The sequence below is a fragment of the Salarias fasciatus genome, chromosome 4 (assembly GCF_902148845.1).
Source record: "Salarias fasciatus chromosome 4, fSalaFa1.1, whole genome shotgun sequence".
In the NCBI taxonomy this organism is placed as follows: domain Eukaryota; kingdom Metazoa; phylum Chordata; class Actinopteri; order Blenniiformes; family Blenniidae; genus Salarias; species Salarias fasciatus.
The window spans coordinates 4,999,152-5,010,091 of record NC_043748.1 but is presented as its reverse complement, the minus strand read 5'-3'; the positions used below and the strand labels follow the sequence as shown (position 1 = coordinate 5,010,091).

At 43.5% G+C, this 10,940-nt stretch overlaps 1 protein-coding gene across 1 annotated transcript; it reads left to right on the top strand.

The window, feature by feature from the left end:
• Positions 1-588: 588 nt before the first annotated feature.
• shisa9b (shisa family member 9b) lies at positions 589-10,592 on the top strand. The gene is made up of 4 exons (XM_030089952.1): positions 589-1,285; positions 2,728-2,828; positions 7,935-8,075; positions 10,208-10,592. Exons 1-4 carry the CDS (start codon positions 777-779, stop codon positions 10,588-10,590), a joined length of 1,134 nt encoding a protein of 377 aa, XP_029945812.1. The 5' UTR covers positions 589-776; the 3' UTR covers positions 10,591-10,592.
• Positions 10,593-10,940: the final 348 nt, after the last annotated feature.

Sequence of the window (10,940 nt, the reverse complement as noted above, 5' to 3'; positions counted from 1 at the left end):
TAAGTCTTATTCAAAACTTGTGCTGGCTGAAGCACTGACAGTGGGATCATTATACATGTTGAACTGCTGCAAACAGCGCAAACAAGTCATCATTAACTGCAGCTTGTATTTCTACTTGTTAGCTACCATAATAAAATCCAATCAGCCAATTTGGCAATATGGAGATCAGTTTTGTGTTTTGGATGCTGTTGTTGGTGTGATTCTGGCCCACAGATTTTTATCTTTGCAGTGTTTTATTTTTTTGGAGACAGCGCAGTGATAATGGGCTGTAATTAGAACCACTGCGCGCGGCTCTGCTCTTATTGGCTCTCTCCCTCTCTCACCCCCAATTCACTCACTCATCGGGTCCTTTTGCGTTGTCTCTCTCCATCTCGGTCTGTGTGTGTGTGTATGTGTATGTGTATGTGTGTGTGTGACTGGCTGTGTGGAGCGCGACAGCCTCAGAGGTGTGTGTGTCTGTCACCCTGCAGCACAGCCAGGCAGCGCGCGCCGATGCGCTTCAAGTATTTGCTCGTGTAGACTTTCCTTTGGACATTTCAACTCCTTTACCACGTTTTTTTATTTCTTTTTTCCCTTTTCTTTACTTTTTTTTTTCTTTTGAACTATTTCTGTTAGTCCACGGACTGAAGTGAATCGTGGCACCGCGGTTTTTACGCATGGAGGTTGGAATCAGCCTCCCCACATTTACGCATGGCTCTCTCCCCGCTCTGCAGAAGATCCGGCCGGGCTGCTGAGAGCTTGTCAGGGTGTCAAAGGGGAGACGAGAGCGCCTAACCATGCGGGGCGCCGAGCTGCTGCTCGGCTACTTTCTGGTGAAAGTTACGGTGTGCGACGCGGAGGGCGAGCCGGGTCAGAGCGTCGACGGCTTCATGCTGGTCACCGGCTTCAACGAGTCCAAGGACGCCGGCAGCGGAGTGACGGAGAGCCCGCACGTCGAGGACAAGTGTCGCGGCTACTACGACGTGATGGGCCAGTGGGACCCGCCGTTCACGTGCGAGACGGGGAACTACCTGTACTGCTGCGGCACCTGTGGCTTCCGGTTCTGCTGCGCCTTCAGGAGCTCCCGGCTGGACCAGACCACCTGCAAGAACTACGACACCCCGCCGTGGATGATGACCGGCAGACCCCCTCCCAAGGTGGACGTGGCGCTGGAGTCCGCCAAGGATAAGACCAACCTGATCGTGTACGTGATCTGCGGGGTCGTGGCCATCATGGCTCTGATTGGGATTTTCACCAAGCTGGGTTTGGAGAAGACGCACCGTCCAAACAGAGAGAACATGTCTCGGTCAGTGGCCCGTTTCCCCCTTTTTGCTGTTATTTATTTATTTATTTATTTATTTATTGAGTTGATACCTCTCTTGACCAAAAACATTTAAAAGTTTAGATTTTTTTGTTGATCACCGATAAATAGCAACAAGTTGATGACTGAATAACAGTTTAATAGAGAAATAATCTGAATTGTCACAGATCATCTTCAGTCATCCTGAGTTGTGTGCCTGCCCACAGTAAAAGGGGATTTGCATGTTCACTACACATCAAACATCAAAGCTGATAAAGAAAGTGACAAAATAACATTTTGACTCAGATCACCTGCATGCATTGCCTGTAAACTCAGTTCTGGACACTTGTGAGTTGTACCTCGCATTTCTATGTTTATGAGTTAAATGTAAAATGTGAAATTGTGCCCCCCAAAAATGGCAGCATGTGAGTAACACAAACAGGCTTAATTTTTTTTCAAAAACACACTTCATGTGGACACAATGAGGTTTACTACTGTTCAGCTGCCCACTCAGGAGGGGTTTCACTCTGGGAAACATCCGACCTGAAGAGACGCTGTTCAGCCATTGATGGTTTGTTCAAAAACAAGATAGTTCTTGATAACAGCTGATATCATTTAAATCTGATCAGTGAAAAAGAGTAAAAGCAAAATATGAAAGCCTGAGACAGGATGTAGAAGCAGATACTGAGATATTTCGAGAGTTCTTCATTACTGGATTTTGAAGAGGCCCTTGTGACAAAAATGTAATTATAATCCCAGCAAGCTTTTGATTTGCACCACTAACAAAGAGAGAGCTGAGAATACAGGCTTACAGCAACCAAAATACAAACGTAGAGAATACAACATGTAATGCATATGTGAACAGGAGACTTTAAATGTTGTAATGAAAGAAAATCAGTTTTTCTTTAAATACAAGTTGACGTTTTTGGTTAAAGTTGCGTTTTCTGCTTTAAAATGTAGTTAAGTTACACAGAAATATGACAAATGTCTTGACCATTTCTTCTGAAACTTCCATTTTTAATGACTTTATTTAGAGGACATGATTTTTTTCTTGCCTTTATTATTGTTTTTATACTACATTGTGTTGATCTTATGCACTTTATCTCATATCTTATCTGGTTTTATGTTACTGTTTTGACATCTCCCTCTGCCCCAGGCTTAAATTGTTCCCTTGACAATTATTTGATTATTGATTATTTATTTATGTTATTCATACAATCCAAGCATGAATATGAATGTATACTGAAGGCACATTAGAATTGCTCCCTGTGGGATAAATACAGTTGTCTGAACTGAATAGTTGTAGTTCTGTTTTGGTCATTTTGACTGGTTTTGGTTGTGTGACTTAATTTTGGGAATGGTCACATGAATTCTTGAATCAAAGATTAAACCGTTTTCCACTGTTGACACAAAACATCCCACAATGCGACTGTTCTTCATCTTTTCAGAGCTCTTGCACAAGTGATCCGCCACCCTGCCTCCGAACACACGGACGACATAGGCTTCGGTCAACACTACGAAAACATACAAACCAGAGTTAACAGTTTCCGTAAGTATCGACGCATTTCTATCTCCGTATTTACAATACGCTAAAAAAAAAACATTAAAAAATTACATGAGATACTTTTACACTGGATAAATCCATAGCTCATAGCTCATTAGCATTGCTCTTGTTTAAACAGTAAAAATCTATTACTGGGAGGCACGTAGAGTCAATTTCCTGTTCTGATCTGTGTGTGAAACCGGAAGTGATGGAGAAAGAAGAAGAAGAAGAAGAGAAAAAAAATCATCCATCCCAAATCCTGAAGGCTGCTGAGGCAATTAGTCACACCCACAGTGATCACTAACGTAGACACTAATTACCACTGACAACCAACAGCTCTTTCTTAGCCAGTACTTATTGTATGCCACAGCCTCGCACAATATAGTGCTCCCTCACTCTCTCATTCATCAGCACCGACGCCTACACGGCACGCATACAGAAAAACCCCGAGTTCTCATTAATGCCTTGATCGCTTCAGTCAGTAACGATCTCTTCTCAAGTCGAGCACAAATCTTGACTGTTTCCTTTATTCATAAAAGCCTCATTAGGCTGAAAAGCGATGAGGGCGAGTGTCAGTACGGCGTACAGCTTGAGGTTAGCAGGTAATGAAAAAATGTGAAAGTGATCTGATCCACTTTACGCTTTATGCTGTGCTGAAAAGTAAAGTGAGCGAACACTTGACAGCAAGTGCTGAGCCGCTATTCTTTAAATGGAAAAAGCTTCTTAAGACGTTTTATTTGATGAAAATGAAACTCGTGGCCCGTCTGATGGCACGTTTTCACTGAACTACATCATTATAAAAATACCAAATTGAAAATTTGAGGTACTTTTGCAGGAAATTAAGAAAACAAATCAAAGATTTGTGCACAGTTAAAAACAATTCACTTCACAAATAATCCCCAGAATATTGGCATAATTTCAAGATGAGCAGATTATCCTCGGGCAGCAATTCATGACGGACGATCCTCAGCGTTGTAGGAATCATGTTGAGAATGTGCACTATCTGGTAGCAGAAACGTTACGTAATCTGTCTCACTTAATGATAGGACAGCAACACTGACAGCTTTCTGCATGTGCCATTTAACTTGTTGCTAAATGCGGCTGCCACAAGTCCACTGTGCTTCCTGTCACTCAGCGACGTCGTACTTCCATAGAATCTGAAAACCGAAACGTATACTGCAGATCTTTGGTTTTGGCTGAACGCCACCCTGGCGATTGATCACTAACATGGATCAATGTCAGGACAGGCAAAATCCAGTATGCAACCAAAAACAGCCCGATTCCACTTCTCGTTTCATGTTATTCAACTATTCCAGACTCCTCTGGAGGCAGTAGTGGCAATAAACAAGCTTCTCCTGCAGGAGGACATTCAGTGACTCAAGTTAAAACACAGCCTGAGTGAAGCTAATCAGCGCTAGCTTGGATGCTATGTTACCACACAGGACAGTTAAAGGGTCAAGCCTGAACCACCACGAAGTTAAATATTCTAGAAAAGAAAGAGCAGAAACCTTAAAAAGCAGCCATTCTGAATGTGATCCAAATTTTTTATTGCAGATATTTATTGGAAAATGAGCTTCCCCTTTCACTTGGTGACCTTGAGCATGTCGATCCGCGGAGGCTTACACAGACGATGAGAGGGATTCTGTGTAATTGAGTCGGCCACACCATAGCGACGAGCGTAGTTTTTTTTTTTTACAGCGGTTCTTGAAAGGTGACGAGAGGTGAGGTGATATTTTTTGCCACACGTACAGCAGTGGTGCTTTCTTGCGGCTATAATAGTCACTGTATGTAACAGACAGTGGTGTAAAGCGGTGAGTGAAAGGCTCCAGAGGGAGGAAACCCCCCCCCCCCCCCCACTTCTCATCTGGTGCCTGTCAAAGATAACAGAAATCTGTTAGGCTGGGATATGAGCTCTCGTTCTCCTCAAGGCGCCCGCCGCATTACACATTTTGTGAGGCCACCAGTCCTATCGCCTCCACGTCCTGGCGGACATCTGCGTACGCGGGGCAACTGTGGAGTGTGGCCTCTTTTCGCTCCAGGCAGCCAGCCAGAGAGAACAAAGTCTCCGCTCGGTGCCAAACACTCCACTGGTGCATGACAGTCCGCTTCCCTCACTTCCAGATAGAAATGTCTTTCAGCCGCGCTGCTTCTGACGGCGGCCTCCAAACGGCCTCCAAACGCGGCGTCTCGGTTTCCACCTGCCGCGTGCCGCACGCCCCACACCTCAAACCTCCTGGCAGGTCATTACAAACCCGGGAAATATTTGGATGCTGACAGAAGAGCGGTGTGTGGCATCACTTCTGAGAATATGCTTGCTACAGATGGTTAGCTTGAATTTGCTTCATGCTAGCAGCTGGCAGCACACGCAGCTGGACCGAGGCTCGAAGTGTGACTTTAATGTTCCTGATATTTAGCCTCTCTACTGTAGAAAACTTTAAATTGAAGGTGCTTGTTACTCATTTACTTGTGCAAATGGGAAAAAAGTCACTTTTTTTTAATGATTTCTTATATATCCATCCGTGCATCCATCTTCTTTCCAGTTTTATCTTCTTCAGTTCAATAACATGACGGTGCCATCATGGCGTTGAATTAGTAGCCAGTGAGAAGTCTCCCTGTTGGCATCTGAGGAATCAAACCAGACGTTTACAGAGCAATCACAATTTTCCATTAGCGCTTTGTATACAGATGATGCTTCATGGACGTTGGCCCATGTTTTCTGCTGGGGTAACTGTGTTTTCTGTTCTAAGTGACGAGTTGGAGGAATCAATTCCAGCTTCTCCATCTGTGTTATTTTTGAATCACACCTCCTCTTTAACCCTGGATCCCTGAACTAAATATGTATTTTTAACTGCTATCAGTGCCATGCAAAAACAAAACAAAACAGGCTGGCACTTTGATGAAAACCTCTTAGACTTCAGTGAACAAAGACTTGTATTGACATTTGAAAGTACTGACTGTGAGAACTGACGTTTTATTGACAAGGAAAAGTGAAAAGAGGCACCCTGACTTTGTATATACCCGAATTTACTGCAGAACAAAATCTAGACTTTAGTGTTTGGGATTTAGAATAATACATACTTCATATCGCAATTGGAGCACATGACAATATGTTTGATTTATAAAACAGATTTGATCCAGTAATGTATAAATATTAAGAATAACTCTTGTGTGTATATATAGAATTAAAGTCTATAGTTTGACGTTAACATTTTCTGAAGTCTGACGGGAAATGACAAGAAATTGAGTGTATCACCAACTTCAAAGTAGGCTGTCTGTAAATAAAAGGAGCCATCTCCTTGTATCACTTATTTCTGGGCATACAGATCCCAAAATATCATCCTCTTAAATCTTTTTATGAGTTCCTGGGAGGTGTCTGCGTCTGGAGTGTTAACTTGCTTATTTCCAGCAACAACCGTGAAGTCTTTAACCTTAGGAGTCTCCAGAAGCGGCCTAGTTTCCGCCATAAGGCTGACACAAAATCTGCCACACTGACAACAGAGCAAACAGCCAGTGACACTCCGTCAACAGAGTCAGGCAAGAAGAAGAACAGCTGCAAACACCAGCGCTGAAGTTAAAACTGAACTTGAAGGTATTATCATCTTCATTTAACAAATACATGCAAATGACAGTTTTCTTCACATATGTTTGGGGTTTAAACGCGGCAGCCAAGGCATTCAGTGGTTTCTGTCTTTAAGCAGATGCTCTGACTTTGACCTTGAGTGGAGGATCTGTTCAGTCAAGTGAGACCGCTGAAGTGGTGTCCATTACAAACTGGTTCCTGAGAAGCTTCACTAATGACAACTCAGATGATTCTCCATGGAAATGATTCATCTGACAGGGAAATGCCTGAAGATGCTTTTGATCTGGACTGGTGGCTTCCAGCGTGTGGGCCGGGCCTCGTCCAGGCTGGTTAGAGCTGTTTTTGTTCTGTTTTTAACATTTATTTGAACAACAGACTTACGGAAAAGCAGTATTACTTCTGTGGTGAGGTCAGTAAAACCAAAAGTAAATCCGGCGTACGCTGCATCGGCAGAGGAGCTCGGCGGTTTGAACAAGAACACGCAGAATGAGGGTCTGTGTCCATGGCCCACTTAGAGTATGAAAACTGAAGCAGGTCAATAAGCTCGGAAAAAGAACCTGACGAGTTAACACAGATAAACCTGATGTGGGGATCTCACCCCGTTTCTGCCGTTTGATTCTTATATAACAGAGTGTGATATGTTACCTGTGCGTGTTAGAAAGATCCTCTGTCTCATTTTTAAAGGTCACGGGCTTTTGGTAAAAAATAGGTCTTAAAAATGTCCTGATCATGCGGCAAAACACCGAGACTCCGTTTGTTTCTGTCTGCTTAACGGCGACCTTCAGATCTGATCTCGCTCGTTCCCTTGTTGAGGTGTGATGAAGCGGACGATTTGTCGAAGCCGTCCTTTGCATCATTTCATGAGACAGCATTGATAATTTGAGACTTTCCAAATTAATTAGCACAGTAATAAAGTTTCTTGCTGACCAGTGGGGAATAAGAGCCTAATTAACCCATTTTCTGTATTAATGATGTGTTTTTATCAGACACATTCTAGTCCAAGGACTAATGGACTCATCGTATTTAAACTTTACAAAATAAGTAATTTTATCCGTACAAGCAGCCATGCAAGCAGCAGCCTGCGGAGAACTGCTAACGTTCTCCTGCGATCTGAGCGAGGAGAATACACTGGGAACATCTGTTTGCTCTGTCATGCCAGGAGGCAGGGGGCCAGTCTATTTGCTCTGCACCCCTTAATTTACCAGATGTCTACTGTAGGATTAGTTCGGTTTTACAAAGAGGCGCCGCGGCCCTCCAGCTGGGTCCCCAGAAAAGTCTACTTAAGGGAAAGTGACACTACCCAGTTAAAAGATGCGCTCGTCGCATATTCAGCTTCATTCTGTCAAGACGTATTTTGGGAAACTGACATGATGCAACAGTCACAAAGAGGAGAGAAAGTCAGTTTAATTGAAAGTAAAAAATAAAAAAATTGACATGGAAATGTTGCGGTGGTGATTTATTTTGATTAATTTTTAAAAGTTTTACATGTACGCTTTGCCTGCTTGAGCAATTTGTGTTTCCTCTGCTTTCAGACAGCAGCCAGCTGAACAATCTGGCTCACTCACCCACTCTGATAAGTCAGCCGTACCCGGCCGTGGGACCGATCACCAGCCCGTACGAGCAGCAGAACCCCGTGCCGGATCTCAACAAGTACACCTCACTCAAGGCTGTGGGTAAGACTTGGTTCACCGTTCAGAATTTCATCTGACAAACTCATGTAATCCATTACTTGAGCGTAAAGTCAGAATCTGTGATGAGCTTAAATAAACTGCAGCAGTTTATGTTGCACTTTAATAGCAACAATCTATTTTAAGTTCAAGGTAAGGAATTATATAAGATATCTGACTTTGAGACTTGATCAGACACACAAAAAAAAGAATGTTTACAGAATTTAGGACACCTGCTACAAACCAGCAGCAGTTCCTCTTTAAATAGAAATGTGGCTGTTTTGAATCTCTGTCAGATCTCCGGCTGACAGAAATCCTTGTAAGTTAATCCAAAGTCCATCAATCCCAAAGCAAGAGGGCGGCTGGAAGAGTATTTATAGAAGCAAGCTTGCTCTTCTTCTCTTGCACTAATTCTAGAAAGTCTGCAGTCGGTGCATGGACAACAAAAATCAGCCTCATGTTTGACACCCCTGGTCTACGGTCTTCACTGTATCCTAAAAAAATGAGTTTAGCTGAACTGAAATGAAAATACTGCTTTTGATCAACAATCTTGTTTGTGCTTGAACTCCTGATACCAGCTGAGCAAAACTTTGACTAAAACACGAATAAAGCGGCTTCAAAGCGAGGAGTGAAGGTAATATTTGCAGGTCTGAAACCGATGCTATTAGCCCTGTGAGAACTTAAGTCTTTTTTTAGATTCCACCTGAATCAATTAGCTGTGTTTGATGGAGCCGGCCAACAGAAGAGATGACAGCTATCAGCAGGCGTGTAGTTAATCCAATCACAGCTCACTCTCCCTCTCTCTCTCTCTCTCTCTCTCTATCTTTCTGTGATCAACACGAACAGACCGAGCTTCTCCACTGAAGTGGCGTCAAAATAACTGATCATTAGGGAAAAAAAAAAAAAAAAAAAATGGGAGCAAAAACCTCAGTAAATGAGCCCGGGGACAGGAGACAATCAGGAGTAATCAAAACACAAATAAGTGGGAGCGTGGGGAGGAAGAGATGCGACGACACCACGCATGCTGTGTCTGCAGTGCACGGGCCTCTGAAAGAGCTGATCACAACTACTACGATCCCACGCCTCTATTCCTGGACCAGGTGCAATTCGCAGCTCAGATATTGACTGCCTCTAATAAAGAGGCCACATTAAAGGTTATCTGAGAGATATTTCATTAGAAAAAAAGTCTGAAACCCAAAAGGGGGGGGGGGGGATGACAAAAGGTAATGCAGGAGCCGCGAGTGCTCTGGCTCGATTACTGCTCAAGTACAAAAATACTGTTTTCGCACATTGTCTGCACCTGATTAGGCACATAGAATCTCACCTCGGTGCTTATTATGAGCAAATTAGGGAAGATGATTATAGCGAGCAGGATGCCAAAAGACAGAACGCACCGTGCAGTGGTCCTCTGGCAAATATCAGAACCAAACCACACTCAGCACGTCAGACACAGAGAGCACCTGCATGTGTGTTTACCATATTTTAATTGGCGCAGATTTAATTTTAGACATGTAGGCACAGCGTGAAAACACCTTTGGAATAATGTGTGTGTGATATCAGCGACTCTACTCCTGATCATTAAATGTTTTCAGCATTTGGCAATATTTAAATAATTAGCTCACCATTCACTGATGATGTGCCGCTTTCCCATGAAGCCAACATCAACCTTCGAACTAACTTTTATTACATTTATAGATATTCACATGAATCTTGGCATCTGTCAAGCAATTTTATGATCAGCTGCTCCATGTTTTATTTTTAATTGCCATTTAATTGGTCTTTTTTAAGTTTCGTAAAATACGCCTTAAAAACCACCAGTATATATCATTTAAATTATTAAAACCAACACTGGCGTAAATATTCCAAAACTATTTAAAGCATTGATAATACACTTTGCAGAAGGAGACACATGAAGGGTTGGTATACTTTCTTGCAAATGTTTTCATGCATCACCTCTTTGTGGAAGTTAGCAAAGAAATATGACAATCAACATGGATGTGAATTTCTCTCTTCATTTCTGTGTGTTCAGTTTTTAGATTAAAGTTTGTAGTTGCTCAGCACGGCCAGAGATACAAGGAAACACTGAATGAGGAGAAAATAACAAAGGTCATCTTCTTCTTTCTTTGTGCGTTTGCTAGCTGAGAAAGCTAATGACAGCTTCCACAGCAGCCGGCGGCAACTTATGGAGATGGCGACCAAGGGAGGCCTTCCTATGGAGGGCATGGACATGGAGCCCGAGCTGAGTAATCCTTACAGCCCCCCCAGACAGCTGGCCGCCAAGCAGAACGGGCACAAGCACAAAAGCTCCAGGAGCCACAGCTCCCAGTCGCTGTGCTACAGCTCCAGCGCCGCCGCCAGCCCGGCCGTGCTCCGGTCCTGGGAGAGCAGGGAGACGCTGGGACTCCGGCAGAGCTACGGCCCAAAGAAACTCTGCATCGTGGAGCAGGAGCTGCACAACGCCCGCTACCTGCCTCCACAGCCGTACTTTGTCACCAACAGCAAGACGGAAGTGACCGTATGAGACGATGGAAAGTGACTGTAAGATGTGCGTTCGTGTAGGTAAGAAGCAGCATTTAGGAGGAGTTCTGAAGGTGATGTGAACCGTGACAGGACTCTTATCAATCACCAGGCCCCACAGGGGGACGGTGACGAATATGTTGTGTTTGGTATCCATCATTATTCACCGCAAATATTACAGAGATGAGATGTAACATAAAATATCGACACCTGCTGATGGGAAAAACTTATTTACCCAACAAGAACTGTTTGACTTGTGGTGGAATGGGTACTGATTTAGAAATGTGTGCCGAAACACACAAGCTGGTGTTAAAAGACAGTAAGAGTTCCAGTCAGTGCATCGCCTTTATCTTT

Bases quoted from the DNA above. Each gene is read 5' to 3' on its own strand.
- shisa9b (XM_030089952.1), top strand. From the start codon at position 777: ATGCGGGGCGCCGAGCTGCTGCTCGGCTACTTTCTGGTGAAAGTTACG. The intron at 2,829-7,934 runs GTAAGTATCGAC...CTCTGCTTTCAG, and splicing joins AACCAGAGTTAACAGTTTCC to ACAGCAGCCAGCTGAACAAT. The intron at 8,076-10,207 runs GTAAGACTTGGT...TGCGTTTGCTAG, and splicing joins CACCTCACTCAAGGCTGTGG to CTGAGAAAGCTAATGACAGC.